Source organism: Pezoporus wallicus, unplaced genomic scaffold, assembly GCF_028554395.1.
Source record: "Pezoporus wallicus isolate ANWC-B61680 ecotype Strahan unplaced genomic scaffold, APGP_CSIRO_Pwel_v1 contig_9449, whole genome shotgun sequence".
Taxonomy (NCBI): Eukaryota; Metazoa; Chordata; class Aves; order Psittaciformes; family Psittacidae; genus Pezoporus; species Pezoporus wallicus.
Genome location: NW_026641531.1, coordinates 720,877 through 739,977, shown reverse-complemented (window position 1 = coordinate 739,977; position 19,101 = coordinate 720,877). Strand labels below are relative to the sequence as shown.

The window sequence follows — 19,101 nt, the reverse complement described above, 5'->3', positions numbered from 1 at the left end:
AAATACTGTGTGCCTAGAAGTATGGCAAACATCTCTGCATTCAAAAACATGCTCACGGTTACTTTGCTCACACCAGTTAAGTGTAGCACCCCGGCCTTTGGGAAGCTGCAGTGTCCGATTGAAGCTTGTCCCATTTCCTTAAAGGGATGCGGTTTGTCCTTTTGTCACACCAGTTGTTACTGTGCTGTCTTCAATATCATTAGGCAAAGTACCTCTAAAAACATTAGGACTGTTTAAATTCTTGTGCTTTAAAGATGACCCATGTCTAATAAGTTATAGTCGAGGCAGCCATTCTGCTTTATCATCTGCTGTTAGTTTACAGCTCTTCCAAACAAGCATCAAGTTCCCCTGCTGAAATCCCAGACCACTGAACAAACCTGGCTCTTGTGCCATCGCAGCTTCCATAAATGTAATGGTCAGCACACTGATGATAAAAGCCCTGTTCCTTATTGACTACTGACAGAAGATGCACAGTGTCTGCACAAGTGCTTGTTTTACCAGTTACCTAAGCACTGACAGCTTCTAATCTGCCCAAGTGAGTCTTCCCTGTTTCTGTGTTCCTGTATCTTGAAAAGCTTCATGCCACCACTTAGGATTTACGGAGATTAATTTCTTTTGAAGGACAAAGCTGCAGTAACTTGATTAGAAAGTGTCAAGGTTTTGCTTTAAGACCTGTCGTTCTTGATAAGCATGGTCTTAAATATCAGAACTTCCAAGAGGACTGTATTTAGCTTACCTCTGCTTCCAGTTTATAACCAGACATGAAGGTAGTAGATGCACCATTCAAATCTTTAAATAGTGTGTTTCTGACATTCCTTAAACCTGACCCTGCCATAATTACATGGTCACAAGACATTGTTTTGTGGCAGTTCAAATGACAAATTACTTTGACTTCACTGGCATAACCGTGATACGCCTTTTTTACTTTATTGGACAGAGTTCCCTGAAGTTTCAAGTTCTGTATAGTCTGTTTCTGTATTTCACTAGTTTTGCTGTGGTTTTCTTTTAGTCCAGATAAAAACATTCCAGTGACTCCTACCACTGATACGGATGATGAATCAATGCCTTTTTGAATACTGTGTTCAAATGGATGCTGAATGAGTTTCTGTTGTGTGGTACACATGCTAATTTTATCCAGAGTTATTGAGCAGATCTTATTTCTTGCACAGCAGTGTCTAACACTATTCTTTTCCCCAGCTCAAAGGTATGATTCAGTTCAAGAAACTGTCTGTTTGTTACTGGGGAGCAGATAGGAATTTGTTGCTGGCACAAAATGTTGCTTCGTGCAGATGATGAATAAAACCATGACAAGCCATTGGAAACACGTGTGGTGGCTGATGCTGGAATGGAACACAGCCCCTGCCCTCTCTAGTGCACTGATATGCTCTTGCTTCAGGAGGAGGCAGTGATGCAGCCCTGTGGAGGTAAAGCAGTTTTGTGTATTTTAGTGCAATTTCATGAGATGTCACTATCCATAAAGCTAGTCATCTTTTAAAAACACAATGGGGTTCATAACCATAGCAACTACTTTAATTTTGCTGCACTCCTCTGTCTTAAAATCAGTGAAGGACCCCGTTGGAGCTGTGCTTTGGCACAGTTGCTGTTCAGCCTCAGGCTCCTGCTGTGGTTGCTGCAGAGGGTCCAGCCCTACGTATGCCCAAGTGAGTGGCACCTTTGGCAGGTGTGCACGCTGCCTCCCCCCTGTCAGACCTGCACACCTGAAGTGTGGGTGCTGTGACGAGCAGCCCCTCGCAGGTGCCCATCACCCACATAAAGGTGACACTTGTGTGCCTGTCCCCTTTCCCGTGAGCACTGTCCACCAGCCCTGCAGCCAAGGGGAGATGTTTAACTTTGGACACACTACGAGGACCTGTGAGCTTTAGCTGGGCAGGAGTGATGCCTACTTTCTGGCAGTCAGGGTATGGTACAGTCAGAGCAGTTGCTGTGATCACACACAAAAACCCCAGACCTCTATGGTATCTGGCAGCACAGGAGGAAATGTCCCTTTCTGAGGGTACGACTGGTGTGTTGGGTGTATTTAACCTTGGCTTCTCTCCATTTTGATTTGGGGAAGAACCTGTTCCTGCTTTTCTAAATGTCTTCTCTCCTTGTGCCCCTCTCCCTCCATCTCCCTCCCAGACGAAGCTTTGGGAGAGCATTGATGTTTATACATTTTACACCTAAGTATAAGGACATGAAACTATATATATTAATCATATTTAAGCAGCTGCAAATCAGTGTCTGCCGTTTAAAGCCAGCAGAACAGTGTTTTAAGTTCAGTTAAGTATTGTATAGATATATCTTAAGTTCAACTGATGACAATTGTGCATAAAATGTTACTGATGCTGTAAATTATTTTTAATAAAGAAAATTGTATCACACTTCTTGTATGTTACCATCTGGTTTGATTTCATTGTATAAAATACACTTAAAGTGGTGTGAAAAGGTGGGGTGGGTAAGGAAAAGAGAATAACTGTGTTGTGTTTTCTCCTTGAGGAGTCTTACGGGCTTCCAAAGGGTGTTTAGTTGCTGTAGGAAGATGTGTCCTAGGTTGGCTGAGCCCCAGGTACCAGTCTATTATAACTATATCAGGTGCATTTTTTATTAACCTGTTTGTTCTTCAGGAAAATGTGGACTTTAATCTAGACTCGAGATGAGATCCTGTGTTAAAGCCAGCTGCTGAGCAGGAGTATGGTTACGGCACTTGGAGCTCACCGCTATGACAAGACCTCCACAAGTGATCTGGGCACGCCTCTGAAGACTGCCTTTTAGCACGTGAGACGCTCAGTTACTCAAGTCTGATCTTTCTTACAGCTAAGGGCGAGGGGCCAAAGTCCAGCCTCAGTCCTGGGTGTTGTTGCCTCGCAAGGGCAGTGAGCTTCCCCCCGGAACACCGAAGCACAGAAGCCTGTAGGTACGGAATCTCGGCACTACTGCCTGGATGGCAACAAAGGCAAGGCTAGTGAGGTACCAGCCTGCCACGTGCACCCACGGGTTGCTTACAGGCAGCAGGAGTGTATTCAGTTTGTTCTGTAAAGTGCTACGTATCAAGTCCGTAACAGCAAGAACGCTTTCCTGCTCTGTCCGTTTTGTTCCAGTAAGGCAAACCATCACCAGCCTTGGGGATGGAGAGAAGGAGCCTTAATATTTACTGGAGCTCCTTTATTCCTGAGACACACCGGTGTGATTTCTGGGGGTGAGGGGCGAGTGAAGTGGTGAAACGTATTGGTTGGTCACGCACCTTCAGTGATGTGCTGTGACACTGGGAACAGGAAACCAAGGAACTTTATTTGCTTCCCTTTTCTAAATTCCCTATTGGATAAAGCAAGGTTTTCAATTTAATACCCTTGTTATTGCAGGTATTGCTGAAATTGTGGCTGGTTTACTTAAAACCAAGAGTTTTTCCCCTTTTTACCCTCAGATTCCTCACTCTGTCCTAGCCGGATCTCAATTATTGCAGATTTCAGAAATATGCAGTAATTAAAGGTAGAGATTTGTGCATCCATCTGGACAGTTAATGTGAAGTGTGGGGTTTGTACGTACACATAATGAGATGTAAAGCTCTCCGGGCCTGGGCCGGTCTTCCCAGTGAGGACTGTGGTACAGGCTAAAGGCTGGGCTCAGCACCGGCCTTGTGCTTTGACCCCTCCGCTCATGGAGGGATTTAAACGGGATCATCCCCGTGGGTGTGTGGCAGCGGGAGCCCGCTCCTCCCCGGGCGCTGCGCCTTCCCTCTCCCGCTGCCTGGAACCAGGCCGCTACGAGGGGTGTCCGGTTCCTCCGCCGCTTCCCGCGGGCCAGGCCGCAGGGTCCATGGGCCCGTCCGCCTGAGGCGGCTCGGCCGAGAGGGGCGCTGCGGGCGGGGGGAGGCCGCGCAGGCCCCGGGGCTCCCCGGCGGGGCAGAGCTTGGGGCGGCTCCCGCGCGGTCCAAGGGTCGCTGCCGAGGCCGGGGCCGGGGCTCGGAGCTCAGCAGCCGGGCAGGCGGCAGAGCAGGAGCGGCAGAGAGCGATCGAGCGCCCGTGGGTTCGTTGTGCAGGCCGCGGGCGGGAGGAGCCCGTGTGCTGTGAGGGGCCTGAGCTGCGCTTGTCTCCTGCAGGTGCGGATCCAGGAGCTCCGGGCAGCGGTTCGGCAGCTCTGGCTCTCGGGAAACCATCCCTGGGTCGCAGCGTGCCGGATTAGGCTGCGACTGCAAATTAGCTGGGGTAGAAAGGGTCCTGATTAATAAGCTCCTCACATCTCCCTGGTCTGACCATACTGAGTGCATCCCCATGGAAGGCTTTGGGGGGGGTACAGAGTAAGCAGCTGGCAAGAAACTGCAATGTAAGGAACCTGGCCTGGCTTAGGGGGTGCTCTTTGCTTGATTAATAAAGGCAGGAGGCTCTTCTCCCATCCCTGAATGTGCTTTGTTGCAGTGATTGCTGCTTCTGGTGTCGGAACATGGATGAGAGCGTCCCGCTTCTCTTTCCCTTCTAGAGACAGGATGTCCTCTGGAAACGACCGTCACCTGCAGGCGTTCACCAAACCAGCCCTTGGTGAAGGAGACGTGCCTGCGCTGGTGGACAGGGTGTTTGGGTTGAAGGTGTCTCGGGTCAGGCCGCTCCCCAGCTATGACGATCAGAACTTCCACGTGTGTGTCCCGAGAAGCGAAGGTGCTGATGGAGGTGCTGACGAATACGTCCTCAAAATCACCAACTCGGAGGACAGCCAGCAGCCAGACCTCATTGAAGTGCAGACCCAGGCCATGATGTTTCTCAGCGCCAAAGGCTTTCCTTCAGCTACCCCTTATCTTACAAAAGGTGGTGACATCATGTCTCTGGAGTCAGGTGAGTGATTGTGAGCACCTTTACTGCCCCACTGCCACCCTGAGCTTGGCAGGAGCTTGCTGTATGGGATGCCATGCACGTGCTAAAGTGGAACTCTAGGGATACTTCTAAATACTGGGGGTTATGTATCAGGTGACCTGTATGTCCAGCCGTAATAGTCCAAACTTACAATGCCAGGAGAGCAACTCAGAGAAAATAATTAACTATGCAAACACTTAGGAAACAACCTCAGTGTAATGGAGAAAGCGTTGCTCTGACCTGTTCTGAGCAGAAGAGAAGGAAGAAAGCCTCACTGGCTAAGTGATGTTACAAATTATTTCCCTACAGAATGGGGTAAAACACAGTTCCAGCCCAACTGTGGGGCAAAAAAACTGTTCTAACAGTGCTTGGAAGAAATACTGCATTGACATTCTGCTTCTGCTTTGACTGTAACTTCCCATCAAAAGCCGGGAGTCCCAGGGCAACCTGTTCTGCTGCACAACTGTGTAAGAGGGGGTCATTGGCACAGGAGGGAACCTGCTGTATGCAGAGTTAATCCCTAGCACAAAGACTCCAAGTCCAGTGCAGAAGGTCTGCACATCATCCTATAGCATTCTGGTGAATCAGGTCTTTGAATGACATCTGTTTCATCAGCTATCCCTGATGACTTCTACACTGGGATAAACCCTTTTTGCCTCTTGCATTAACTAATCCTCGATAGTGTGTATCAAAGTGACTGGCAGGGTCTTTCTTCCCTTGTTAGATGGTGGCCCTGGGCACAAGAAGTACCTGGTCAGGCTGCTGACTTACCTGCCAGGCACGCCGGTAGCAAAGGTGGCCACAACCCCTCAGGTGTTCTATGAGATTGGCAAGCTTGCTGCCAGCCTGGATACAGCTCTCGCAGAGGTGGGTTGTCATCCCTGCAGCCTCACATTGCTCAATGAACTCCTCTCTATTTCTTCTTGTGCTCGCTGTGTGCTTTCCTCATCTGCGAAGGTCAAGTTGGTGGATGGAGGTGTCAGCTTAATTCATCTTTTGGGTGCCAGCCTCTGAGCCCAAACCATTTCCCCAAGTAACATGACCAGCTGGTGCTTATGACAGGGTGTTGGTGCTCCTCTTGGAATGCAGCTTTGTGCTGAGAGCAGGATGAGAAGGGTTTCTCTTTACTCCTGCAAAACTCCCCTGTTTGGTGTTGCAAACCTGGCAAATGAGGATAGGGAGCCCTGGGGTTCTCAAACTAGAAGCATGTAAAGCATTTCTGTATCATGCACATCGGGCACAGCTGCCTGGTCTGTTGCTTTGAATTCACTTTGGCTTGCTGTCCTGCTCAGTAGAACCGTGACCATTTAACACCAGGAACAGTTGGTTCCTTCCCTCCCAGTGCCAGTGAACAGAGGTTTGTGACACTTATCTCATTTGCCCCACTCCCAGTCAAATAATCTTAATGCAAAGTGAGTTCTTTCTTTACTCTGTAATTATACAAGATAATGAAGCTGATAAATCAGGCAGTAATTAAGTTTGATACATAAAAGAACTCTTTCATTATTTATTGCCTTTCATTAACCTTTCCTTCTCATGTTCTGGCTGCCAGCTCCAGACAATTATGAAATGTGAACTGCCAGCTTTACTAACCACATTCTGAAATTACAGGGGCAATTTCCAGTTGGGAAGGATAATGTACTATTGCTGTCTTAATGCTCTGGGCATGCTCTTATAATGCGATTAAAACAGTTCTTATAGACCAGCCAGTCTCAAAGGATGCCTGTGACTTGTCCTGCTGAGGAGGAAATAGTTGATGAGAGAGCAAATTTTGATGGGAAAGGCTCCGGAGGCCCTTAACAAATGGATTATCACCCTCCAAGGTTTTCCATTCAAAAGAAGGAAAACTCCAATCACCACTGTCAAAACTTCACAGTATCATTGACACCAACAAGAACCCCTAAGGCGTTAAGTTTTCTGATGACAGGTCAGAAAATACAGCCTGGCTTTTCTACCCATTAACCCACTTGGCCAACTTGCCGGCGCAGCCATGGGCCATGCGTTGTCTTGTGCACAGCACAGATTCCACCACTTCCTCTGCTGGCGTCTCCCTTGCTTGGATATGCCTCATAGCCTCTAAATGGAGAGAAGTTTGTGCCTGTGAAGTGACTGCCTGTGGCTTTACAGTAACAAGGGCTCCCGACTTTGTCTTACCCTTCGCACCCCTGGTAACCCAAGGGAAGCTTGCTGGAATGTCTGATTTGTGCTGGGAAGACCACACTGGTTGCTGTTCTCCTACGAGTGTGGTGCTTCATACAGCTGCAGGGATCCTGCATGGTGATTTTTGGCTTATGCTTGATCATGTGCCTTACTTTTTCACACAGTTCCAGTTTTGGCTATCGTTTAGCTATCTTAAAGAGCCTTAATTACAAGCATAGGCTTATATTTAGGAGGAAGCCAGCTACTCTTGTTTTTTGGTTGTTATTTGCCCTATGCACTGGTAGAATCTGGCCCTAAAACTGCCTTGCCAAGCATTAGAGGATTCAAGGATAAGCACAGTATGTATGCAGTGGGAGAGAAAGGTTTCCTCCCTGAATGTCACTTTCCAAACCACCTTTTTCATTGCTAGTGAGAAAGAGGTTAAAGACCTTACTTGTTTAAAATACTTAGGCTGCCTGGATGCACCACGGGAGATGTTCTTAACAATAAAGCTCTGTCCAGCACCTCCATAAAGTACTCCCTTCCTCAGTATTTCTTCACGTACCAGATGATCCTAACGCTTGTCCCTAGAAGCTGCCGTGTTTAAATGCATGTAGAGTGTGCCTGTTCCCTGCAGGCTGTGTGGTCCAGGCTCTGCCAGTGTGGGACTCGGCAAAGCCTCCCAGTCACTGCATAATGTCGCACTACAGAAAGTCAGTATCAGTGTTAAATTAATGACCAGTGACTTAAGACAATCTTTGTACCTCAAAAATGGGAGAAAACCCATTCAGGTTGTATGCAGATATTAAGATGCTTCCCTTAACCCTTCTTCAGGTTATTCTTTTACTTGTATTTACTTTTACTTGCTATGAAGCAGTGGTCAAAGTCACGGTGCTTTTTAGTGGGTCTCATCAGAAACCTGTTAAAAGTTAATAGGGGGTTTGAATCAAGACCTTTGATCACAAACCCAAGATTTTTACTTATGGCCTATTCTACCTTGTGTGTTTTCCATAGAAATTCCATCATCCATCAGTAAAAAGTCTGCATCGAGGTCAGTTCATCTGGAACCTGGCAAACGTTCCTCTGCTGGATCAGTACATTTATGCCTTGGGCCAGAACAAATACCGTGAACTTGTGGAACAAGTCATTGAGCAGTTCAAAGGGAAAGTGGTACCCAAGCTCAGCAGTTTCCGAGCCTGTGAGTACTTCATTCTCATTGTAGTTGTGTTGAAGCGAGACACTGACATTTCTTACAGGCATTTGGGTCTGGGAGGGGGAAAAGCAAAAGTGAAAAAGCAGCATCCTTCATCCCTAGTTAGACACGTGCAGATATTGTGCAGGGCAAACACAGCACAGGATCAGCAGGGAGCAATGTGCTGTCCAGAGGTAGGTTCAGTTCTTTCTGTTTCTGATGAGGTTGCTTCCTGTTTAGGTGATGATACTCATGCTACTAGATGAGCTTAATGAGAACACTTGGAGTATACCCCTTCCTTCCAGAGAGGCCCAAATAACCATTTAATCCTACTTCTGCAGTTTGATTCCCATTGATGTTGATGATTTGGCAGTTTGTTAATGTGAAAACTGCTGTTCTGTGTTTGGAGCACACGTAGCCTTGTCACGGGTGGTACCAGAGCAGAAGAAGCTCCTGTCACGTTCCGTCCTTATTTGCTGTCTGTTCACCTCTTAGTGGGATGAGGTGCCCAGAAGTGCAGTATTGGTGCTGGAGGAGACTGGAGTTGGTGTTGGCACAACTTCAGTGTTGTGGCTGAAGTGTCAGTCTGAACTTCTGTGTGTCCTTTCAAAGCTGTTTCACTTAGAAATGGGGGGTGGAGGGGGAATACATTCTGCTGTTTGAGAATTATTACATACGGTTTCTCTTTCTTCCCCGTTTAGGTATCAATCATGGTGATTTGAATGACCACAACATTCTAGTAGAGCCCAGTTCCCTGGAGCACCCTCCTCAGTACAGGGTGTCGGGCATCCTGGATTTCAGCGACATGAGTTACGGGTATTACGTGTTCGAAGTGGCCATAGCGATCATGTACATGATGATCGAGAGCTCCGACCCTCTGCGCGTCGGGGGACACGTCCTGGCGGGCTTCGAGAGCGTCCTTCCGCTCACGGCGGCGGAGCGCGGCGCCCTCTTCCTGCTGGTGAGCGGGAGGTTCGCGCAGTCCCTCGTCATAGCCGCGCACACGGCGCTGCTGTACCCCGACAACAGGGAGTACCTCATGGTCACCGCCAGAACCGGCTGGAGGCACCTCATGAGCATGTTCGAGGTGGGCCAAGAAGCTGTCGAGAAGACGTGGTTTGAGACTGCCGCAGCGTACGGGCACCGGGCAGCGGCCGAGCCCAGCGGCGGGGCCGCGGGTGACCGCTGAGTCCCGGCAAGGTGACACCCGGCTCGTGCAATAAAGGCGGCGCTGCGGGCGCCGGAGCTGTTCCCGCGCTCGGCGTGCTCCCGCGCTCGGCGTGCTCCCGCGCTCGGCGTGCTCCCGCGCTCGGCGTGCTCCCGCGCTCGGCGTGCTCCCGCGCTCGGCGTGCTCCCGCGCTCGGCGTGCTCCCGCGCTCGGCGTGCTCCCGCGCTCGGCGTGCTCCCGCGCTCGGCGTGCTCCCGCGCTCGGCGTGCTCCGCACCGCCCTCCCGCCAGGGGGCGCTATGGCTGCTGCGGCGGGAGGGGACGGGCACTCTCGCCAGCCCCACCCAGGGGGGCGTGAGGGAAGGGCGCCGTAGGCCCCGCCCAGCTCCGGCGCACGGCGCAGGCGCGGCGGCCATTTCCGACGCAGCGGTGGCGGTCGGTGCCCGGTTGTTCGCGGCCGCACCGGACTCGCCTGACCCCGTTGGCCGAGCGGCCCGCTCCGGCCCGCCGCGAGTGAGTGCGGGGAGGGAGGGAGGGAGCGAGGACGGGAGGACGGGGGGAAGGCGGGTGTGAAGGGCGGGCTGGCGGGGCGCGGCCCGCGGCGCGGTGAGGATGACTGTGCAGTGTGGCCGTGCTTGACGCGCGCTGTGCTCCCTTGCAGGCCCGCGTCCCCGGCGCTCGCAGCGCGGCTCCGGCACGATGGTGAGTGGCAGCCGCCGCCGGGCTCCCCTCCCGCGGCTTGGCTGGGGCGCGAGGCGCGCCGAGTCACGGCTCGGCCTGCTGCGGTGCGGTGCGGTGGGGCGGGGCGGGTGGGTGGAAGCGGTGCCTCACTGCGGGGCCTGGGCGGAGGCAGCCGGGACCGCTTTGATGCGCGGCGCGGAGCCTCGCTGGCCGTGGGGTGCTGGTTTGTGGGGAGAGAACGCGGACATGTAACGAGCTGTTGGTTTTTGCAGTCTCGAAGATACGACTCCAGAACCACCATATTTTCTCCTGAAGGTACTTTTTAACCCCGCTCTCATTGTTCTGTCCAGCTTCTCAGAGCTAAGTAACAAACAGCTTGTGCGATGCTTGACTGCAGCGTGTTTCCAGCTATATGTGGCGCATGAAATCATATTTACTTGCTAGAAGTAATGACATGCAGGGTCTAAAGTGGCAGCCCCGCAGACTTGCTCTAATTTAACAGCACTGTGCCCCATCAGCGAGTGATGCCGCCTGCCCCACATTTGGGATAACTTGAGCAATCTTCACCAGCCGTCTTTTGTTGGACTATGGTGGAGTTTGTTGCTGCACACCCCAGAGCGCATAATGTTCTGCTGGTGTGATCACACCTCCCCTTGTTACTCTTGCACGTGCTGAAACAAGTACTAACAGCTCCTACTCTCTGTTGTTTAGATGGGATGGACTTGAAATGTCTAGTGTCAAGTGTTTTCGTTATTGGCAATCCATTTTAGCTCTACTGCAGCACAGTTCTGCTTCCCACATTAGTGATGCCCTGTATTACCTTACCAGATTTGTGGATTTTCTTTCTCTGACTTGTTCTCCTTTTCAACCACTTCAGTCACTATTAACTGGTGACAGACTGCAGAAGACAGACCAGGTCGTGCAATGAGCATTTGTCAGACTCTTGCAAACTGAAGTCACTTTGCGTACTTGGTCTCATCCAGTGTTGCTTTTGGTGCCACTCATTGAAATCCTTTCCTAGGTCGCTTGTACCAAGTTGAGTACGCAATGGAAGCCATTGGACACGCAGGCACTTGCTTGGGAATTCTGGCAAACGATGGCGTTCTGCTTGCAGCAGAGAGACGCAACATTCACAAGCTTCTTGATGAAGTGTTCTTCTCCGAGAAAATATATAAGCTGAACGAGTAAGTTGAACTGGTGATGGGCTGCGCAGTGACGTTACCAGTATCAGAGCAGTGCTGGTACTCGGCTGTTTTAGCATTCACCCTGGCTTGCTTTGATTTGAGGTGTGACTGTTCTTCTTGTGCAGTGTTTCAGGCAGGTGTGGTTCTTGTCATTGTTCACTGCTGTAGTTCTTCTAGAACAGAAATGTTGCCTTTAGTTTTTTAACCTCTAGAAGAATGTTCTAGGTGGAACAGCCTGTTTGTTGTTACCCCATACAAGGTGGTATTATGGTAGCAGGTAAGGAAACAGAACTGTCAGTTTGACAAAATACCATTGGAGGCACAGAATAAAGAATGCACACCAGAATTGCCATGCTGTTTCAGCTCAGCATCCTCCTTAAGTTTTTGTTTTCTCCTTTGTGATCCAAAGAGAACAAGGTAACTGGGTTAAACATGCTGTAGGCTTCTTTGCCGTAATTGCAGCAGAGGTGATACGTTTCCCTGTTATGACTTCCTTTTTAGCTCTCTGGAAGGTAAATTTGCAGTGTCAGAACAAAGAGTGCTCAGGATTACGCTCCCCTGTAAGGGGGGTGGAGCTCCATCGTCGACAGAAGGCGCACATCAAGCACAAAGAGCTTTTCATCCTGTCAGTCTCCCATCCTGTGTTGATCTTGAAAGCAGCTAGAGCTGTGGGAAGCACTGAGTTTTCAAGGGGGCACACTGGAATAGTCCCCTAGGCTAGCCCTGCCATCTTTTGGAAGAAGAACTTGTTCAAAATAACCTGGATTACTTTGCTTGCATCTTTTCTTCGTGGTGAATTTCAGATTGGGCAGAAGGGATCTTAAATTAAAAGATAATGAAACCAGGATGTGAAGAGCTTATTTTTCTTAAGATCAAATCAAGATCACCAAGCTTCAGCTGCACAAACACCATGTGTCAGCAGCATCTTCCACTGAAGGCCTCTCCTGTCTCTGTGGCTCCCTTGGCATTGCAGAGTGCTGAACGCACTTGTGTGTAGCTAATGGCTCTTGTAAAGATACTTGGGACTTAACCACCTTTGGCAGGAGCCTCTTCTCACAACTGTATGTCTAGCATACTGACTTGCTTACTTTTTGCTGCCCACCTCTGCTCTTATGGAGTGGTGATGCAATATTTCTGGTGTACCCTAAAGGCAGGAGCTGATGAATGTGTTTTCTGTGGCAGCTCTGTAGTTTAGATCAGAGAGGTGTTCTGCTTGAGCCGCTGCATGAGGATGTGAGCATTTGCTGGAGATTGACAGGAAGTCAGTTAATTTATATGCTTTGATTGCAGGGATATGGCTTGCAGTGTTGCTGGAATCACTTCGGATGCCAACGTTCTAACAAACGAACTGAGACTGATTGCTCAGAGGTAGGTCTGATAATACTGAATGTGGTTTAACTTCCCTGTGCTGCCAGATACTCTGTGTATTAAATCTAAATGAACGTGTTTAGTAGAGCAGAATTAGATTGTTTGAAATGAAACTGCCAGATCAAAGAGGCTCTAACTTAGGAACTTGTTACATGCCACGCAGGATACTGTCAGCAAAACAAGCTTTGAAAACTTGACTTTTTCTCTTTCATGTTAGGTACTTGTTGCAGTATCAAGAGCCCATTCCCTGTGAACAGCTGGTCACTGCCCTGTGTGATATCAAGCAGGCTTACACACAGTTTGGAGGTGAAGTCTGATGAACCTTTGTGCTTTTAAATGTCTGTGGAATGTTTCTCTTACATGATTTGGAGCATCTGAATCTCAGGGCAGTTCTACCAAGAACTTCTTTCACGAGTTAAACCAAGGAAAAACAATAGCCAAATTTCAGAGGGGAGTGGGTGGTCACAGTTACTGTTTCGCTGCTGAAGGTGCTACTTCTTAGTGAGTGAGAAATGATGGCTGGGATTCCAGCTCACTGCACAGTGTGCTTTGAGTGCCCTTGGGCTAAGTGAGTGCCTGCAGAAGACCAGCAGAGAATTGTTTGCTATGTAACCTTCGAGTATTTTGGGCCTATCCAGCATAATGGCACAATGAATCTCAAGACCAGCTGCAGGGGTAGCAATGGTGTGACACTTAAAAAAGTACCATTTCTGTGAATCAAGCAATGTGTTAGAAGATAATGTCCCAAGTACAGTTTCCCAGTAGGTGAAGTGGTGATTTCGGTATTTTACGCATATGTAGTGTGAAAGAATGACCTTTTTATGTATCTGGCTTTTGACCCTGTTAAGTTACATGGTTTAACAGCTAAGCTGCATGCTTTAGATATAAAGTCTTTACTTAAAGTTCTGGGATGATAAATTACAATTTGTGGGGACAGAAATGAGCTGCTCTTAGGGTTAAATGAACTAAATCTGTGCTGCCTGCCCGCAGCCCATGCCTGAGAAGGAAATGCTGGCATCCTTATCTCGAGCAGCAGAAGTGCAGAAGAGTCTTGTTAAATCCCAGTTCAAAGGAATAGGTTTGAGAAAGAAATCCAAGATAATAACTGCTGCTCGTGACCAATCTGGTGACTAAATTTAGATCGCTAACAGCCTTCTTTTCAACAGGAAAACGTCCTTTTGGTGTTTCATTGCTCTATATTGGCTGGGATAAGCATTATGGATTTCAGCTGTATCAAAGTGATCCGAGTGGAAATTATGGAGGGTGGAAGGCTACGTGCATTGGGAATAACAGTGCTGTAAGTTCTGGTCTGGGTTTTTTGGTTTTCCTCTCAAAATATCAAGCAAAAAGCAAATTGCACTCTGCTAATTAAACTGAGTTGCTGATTACTAACGCAGAGCAGAAAGAGATAACTGTCGAAACGCTCATGTATTGACACTGTCTGGTAAAAAGTAACTGTTGGTTGATGACTTAAAGATATTGTTCTGATTTCTGTGACATTTATAGGCAGCTGTGTCAATGCTGAAGCAAGACTACAAAGAAGGAGAAATGACCTTAAAGACTGCCCTGGCATTAGCCATTAAGGTTCTAAACAAAACCATGGATGTTAGCAAACTCTCTGCAGAGAAAGGTAAGCAGTTTGCTAATATGGGCTAACACCATTTGCTTAAAAACAGAAAACAGAATGAACACATAGAGACCTGATGTGCTTTATTGGATTTTTAGTTGTCATGTGAAAAATGCTTTTAGGAGATGCAGCAGCTCTCAGCCTTACCCTGGCTTGCCAGTCAGGCTGCTTTGTAGAGGCAGGAGAAGAACCTTCTGCTTCACTGTCAGTTGTAACCACAGATCTTACCCTCCTGATGATTGCTCTGTCTGAAGGACAAAATTTAACACCTCTGTCTGTTCCATATGTTTCAGTTGAAATTGCAACACTGACAAGAGAGAACGGAAAGACATTAATAAGGGTTCTGAAGCAAAAGGAGGTGGAACAGTTGATAAAACAACATGAGGAGGAGGAAGCAAAAGCTGAACGTGAAAAGAAGGAAAAAGAACAAAAAGAGAAGGAGAAATAGAACGTGAAATGAAGTGTTCTGTAGATAATAAAGGACCTGCTTCAGTAAAAGGTATTCTGTATTGCTGCTGGTAGAAGCCTACAAATACGCTGTAGGGGCCCAGAATTACTTTTAGTGAACCAGGTCCTTAATCATCATTCAGATAATTAGTTTCATGCTCCTTATGTTGACCAATAGTTGCTTTAATTCTTGGAACACTCTATTTCTTTCATTTTCTATTTTTTGTGGAATAAAATTAAAGAAGAATAGTGATGGGTGTCTTTATTTCTGAAGTAATGCCTGGTATATGCACAATCTTAAGGGTTTTAATAACTTTAAACCATTAAACCAAGGTATATGCTAGTAGGTAGTTGGTAAAGAACTAATATGGTGGTAGAATTGTTAGAATTTTGTGTGTATGTGTGGGTTTCCCTTTTAAAGTAGTGAAAAGGGCTCCTAAGTTTGAAAAAACACTTCACATATACAGAATTAAAGTGTGCTGGCATGCCAAGCTTTCATTTTGGTCTGTTTTGTTCTACAGCAGGCTATGTCAAACTGATGGTCTCGCAAAGCAGATGTGTTTGAAACATGCCCTGTAGCAAATGTGTTCAGTAACTCACTGGCTTTCATGAGTGCATGTGTTTGCTAAGAAATTACTCATATAATGCTAGGTATATTTGGACACAGTAGCCAGACTTTTCACAAAGGCCACGTGGGTATGTGAAGTTATCTTGTCAAAATACAGTAGGTGAATAACATAGTGCATGATTTTAGACCATGTTGACTCTTTTAAACTTTATCCTGAAAGGAAATTGTGTTGTATGTTTAGTTTAGTGATGTTTCCCCAGAGAACTAGGTTCCCTTCTCTGACATCAACAGTTGAAAACTAACAAGTTAGCCACTTGAGAAATCAAAGTATTTGTGGATGAATTCAGAATCATTTTTGTTCTGTACTAAATGCAAAGTAATGCTTTTCAGGTTAACAAGAGTCTCTTGTAGTTCTGAAGAGATGAAAGTTACTGAAAATCATTTTGAACCCTTTTGGTTATCAAAAGCAAATTGAAAAGCTCACTCAAGTGACATGCTTCAATGAGAGGACTTGTCTGCTACATTTCAAACTGTGACACTGGTGCCCCAGCCCATGCTGCCCCTGGGTTGCCTTTATCAGTAGCTTTTTGTTTTACCCTAAAGGATATCTAGAGTTCACAGGATTTAGGATGACCATCTGAATAAATGGTGTGAGTCCAGACAGTGATTTACCCATCCCAGACACTTTTGACTGACGGAATGTACTTTGTTAACATGGCCAGAAATTGCCTTTAGTCTCAACAAAACCCATTTTTGAGCTCATTTGCTGTAAGATTCACTGTTGAGAACAGAGGGAAGGAATTTGACTTGAGGTGTCTGTGCTGCAGCTCGCACAGATGGACTGCACTCACTTTGGCAACCTCTGTACAGAGCATGGTATAAAGTGAGTTGTGTTCTGTGCGGTCTGCAGGACCTGATGCTTCCTTTTCTAAACCTTAGTGCTAGGCAATTGCTTTAGTCTTTTGTACTGAACTTAAGACAGGAGTTTGACAGTATTCAAATTTTATAGCTAATAAAAGCTTTTTACTTGTACCTTGCACAACAGTAGATCTTCCAAATAACAAAATAGGAACGATACTCATGTAACAAGTACTGAACAGTTGCAGACAACATGCAATGGGTAAGATTTAATCTCAATTTTTAAGTGTTGTATTAATACCTCAAGTTCAATTTTTATGTAGAAAGCTCAGTGCTCAACTTTATTTTTTGATACCATGAATGCTGTATCATCAAAATAATCATCTTTTGCAGGTTTCTAGATCACTGATAATGGTTATACAAGTACCTGAATATGCTTTAAAAGCAGCAGTGAAAATGTAACTTCTCAAGGATTGCTTGAAACAAAACGTGGTCGACTCCAGCGTTGAGTCTGGATTCATTAATGTATATAAATCACACAAAGCAGTTTGTTTAGTATACTAGTAAAGTAATATTAGATAGCTTAGGATATAGATTTATTATAACATTTTTTCTTAAATGCTTCTGTTTACAACAACAAGGGGATAACAAATATATTTGCATCTTTATTTAAAGAGTTACCAATAGCATTTCATTGCCGAACACTGCTTCGTTTGCTGATAAAAGAGATACTGTAATAATCAAGTGGGGATAAGTTTCTGATCTGTAGTCCATTATTGAAGCATTGTGGTAAGTTGTGTAGTTACACTACGTTTTAAAAGACCTATTTATCTAAAGGTTTTGTTTATCCAAAGTAAAAGTACTGTCAAATACTTTGAGTATAATCTTTGAACAATAATTACCTATTTAATTTAAGAAATGCCATCTCTACTCAGTGCCATTAACAGCTGACTGTGAGATGAACCTCTGTACTGCCTTGGAATAGGCAAGTGACTAGCTAGCTGGCACTTGTAGCCAAGACGTACAGCAAAGTTCTGCTACACTAAATTTAAGTTCTCATTCTTTTCTGCATGTGAACCTAGCACATTAAGCAGATACTGGGGATATTTTACTGATAGGAGTCTTCTGGAGATATTCTTACCCTGTTTTTCCTAGAAATAGAGCAGCAGTTGCCTGCAAAGGCCTCTTGTGTGGTTCTGGCTTTGTGCCTTTACTGGGAGTGGTTTGGGGATAAGTAGTAAAGAACAGAAAAATGATCTTCCTGTTCTTTGTATGGACTTTTTTTTTGTGCATGTGGTGTTTATGTAGACTTTAGAATGTATTACACAAGTATTTCAACTAACTAGCTATTGATGTGGATTGTTAGTTCAACACCAGAACTTCATGTGGTGCTGTGGAAGGCGGCAGATTTTTCACATTAGGTACAAGTACTTAATTGAAACTGTTTGCGTAATAGGATGTTAGTAAACTTAAAGATTGGGTAGCTTATATCTCATTTGAGTGCATGACAAAGCTTGCTAGGGCAAGTATTCACTAATAGAGTGTCCTAATAAACTGTAATGTGTTTTGTTATTCTAAGGAATTTTAAGAGATAATGGAACTACTGCTTCTCCAGTAATACCTGTGCTGTTTCTTGCTTAGATAAAGAGTTAGCTTGTTTTCTAGATGATTGTATCCTGTTCAAATAAAGGCACGTTAACTTCCAAGACTGCTTCTTCTCTCACTTACTACGTTGTGCATAGGCAGAATATTCTTTTAGGTATGTCTCCCTATTCATCCAAATACTTTTAATTGTCAGCACTCAAAATAAGATGATAAACGAAGTACTTCTTATGTTCAGTTTGCTGGCTGCTTCTATTCTGTAATAGATTCCCAAGGCAATTCTGTATTCATTCTGTTCAGAATCTTAAAATTAGGGACAGTGCTTCTCCACTGTTTTGGGAGAACGAATGTATTAATGATTACAAGATATTCAAATTAATGGTTTTAGAAGCCGCAGGACTGTATGTGATACATAGATAACATAACTGATGACATCTGAGTCTAAGAAGTGAATGCACTCAGGTACTTCATACATGAGAGAAATGATGTAGTTGCAGACTAGATGAGGTTCTAGGACATATTTAAGTGTCCCAGTTTATTTAAGGAATATTTCCCATTACAGATTTTCTGTAGTAAGATCTGTCCTCATTTTCAAGTTTTAATTGCAGTTCTTTCTATTACAGTATGAAAACCCACTAAAATAACTTGATCTGAGAGTCCCCTTAGTGGGTTACATAACTCCTGGCTTTAATCTGGACAAAACTCCGCTTCACACACAAAAACCGAATTAGAGTATTCCTGGTTTTTGCGAAGAGAAGTGAGCAGCTTTCTATTTTTATCTGTGATTAATCTGGCGTTTGGCTTTCCAGTTCAAGTACTCCTCAGTGCACAGGAAAATCTGCCATCAGCCAAGTCACTGCAGATTCTCAGAACATGCATTAGTGGGGACCTTCAAATGTCAGCTCCTGCTGAGAGGGACCCTCCAGGAAGGATAGCAGGCATTACTCAGGTAATTCTTTAGGCTTTCACTTAATGATAAATATTAAGCTTAACATGCTGCTGTTACTATGAATGTTTTGCTCCAAGTTCAAAGAAGCAAGAAAAAATAGCTTCTTATTTATAACTACTGTTTTTTATCAATAATAATACCACATAACGTGTGCCAGATGATGCTACATCAAATATTTAGCACAATGTTGGCCATGTAACCCAGACAGTTTAATCCTTTTACAGGATTACAGCATCTGTTTTGCCCAGCTAGGACCCAGCTGTAAACAAATTCATAGTTATGTAATAAAACCAGTTTGCTGTGCCCTGCATATTCCAGTGGCAACTATATTTAACGCTGTTAACCAGACATGACGGCTCTAAAATGCATCTACTGCAATGCACATCGGCTGCTAACAGAAGTACCAATTTGGAGGTGATAACCTTACCTCAGGTGCAGTGCAGTGGTGGACCAGTCGTCACCAGAAACTGTGGATCTG

General features: G+C 45.9%; 2 protein-coding genes and 1 long non-coding RNA gene across 3 annotated transcripts; all 3 read left to right on the top strand.

Annotated features, from left to right (window-relative positions):
• The first annotated feature begins 223 nt into the window (after nucleotides 1–223).
• On the top strand, nucleotides 224–1,322 carry LOC130607215 (uncharacterized). The gene is made up of 2 exons (XR_008974184.1): nucleotides 224–535; nucleotides 1,198–1,322. It is a non-coding gene; the product is annotated as an uncharacterized LOC130607215 (long non-coding RNA).
• A 3,158-nt stretch (nucleotides 1,323–4,480) lies between these two features.
• HYKK (hydroxylysine kinase) lies at nucleotides 4,481–9,376 on the top strand. The gene is made up of 4 exons (XM_057424146.1): nucleotides 4,481–4,823; nucleotides 5,566–5,708; nucleotides 7,995–8,178; nucleotides 8,874–9,376. The coding sequence occupies exons 1-4, from the start codon at nucleotides 4,481–4,483 to the stop codon at nucleotides 9,359–9,361; spliced, it is 1,158 nt and encodes a 385-aa protein (XP_057280129.1). The 3' UTR covers nucleotides 9,362–9,376.
• A 562-nt stretch (nucleotides 9,377–9,938) lies between these two features.
• On the top strand, nucleotides 9,939–14,895 carry PSMA4 (proteasome 20S subunit alpha 4). The gene is made up of 8 exons (XM_057424158.1): nucleotides 9,939–10,041; nucleotides 10,293–10,335; nucleotides 11,042–11,204; nucleotides 12,495–12,572; nucleotides 12,790–12,878; nucleotides 13,739–13,869; nucleotides 14,079–14,202; nucleotides 14,493–14,895. The coding sequence occupies exons 1-8, from the start codon at nucleotides 10,039–10,041 to the stop codon at nucleotides 14,645–14,647; spliced, it is 786 nt and encodes a 261-aa protein (XP_057280141.1). The 5' UTR covers nucleotides 9,939–10,038; the 3' UTR covers nucleotides 14,648–14,895.
• Nucleotides 14,896–19,101: the final 4,206 nt, after the last annotated feature.

What these genes read in the sequence shown, in the direction of transcription:
- HYKK (XM_057424146.1), top strand. Translation starts at nt 4,481, where the DNA reads ATGTCCTCTGGAAACGACCGTCACCTGCAGGCGTTCACCAAACCAGCC. An exon ending in TGGATACAGCTCTCGCAGAG is followed by an intron (nt 5,709 to 7,994) that starts GTGGGTTGTCAT and finishes TGTTTTCCATAG; the next exon opens with AAATTCCATCATCCATCAGT. An exon ending in GCTCAGCAGTTTCCGAGCCT is followed by an intron (nt 8,179 to 8,873) that starts GTGAGTACTTCA and finishes TTCCCCGTTTAG; the next exon opens with GTATCAATCATGGTGATTTG.
- PSMA4 (XM_057424158.1), top strand. An exon ending in GGCTTACACACAGTTTGGAG is followed by an intron (nt 12,879 to 13,738) that starts GTGAAGTCTGAT and finishes TCTTTTCAACAG; the next exon opens with GAAAACGTCCTTTTGGTGTT. An exon ending in GCATTGGGAATAACAGTGCT is followed by an intron (nt 13,870 to 14,078) that starts GTAAGTTCTGGT and finishes TGACATTTATAG; the next exon opens with GCAGCTGTGTCAATGCTGAA.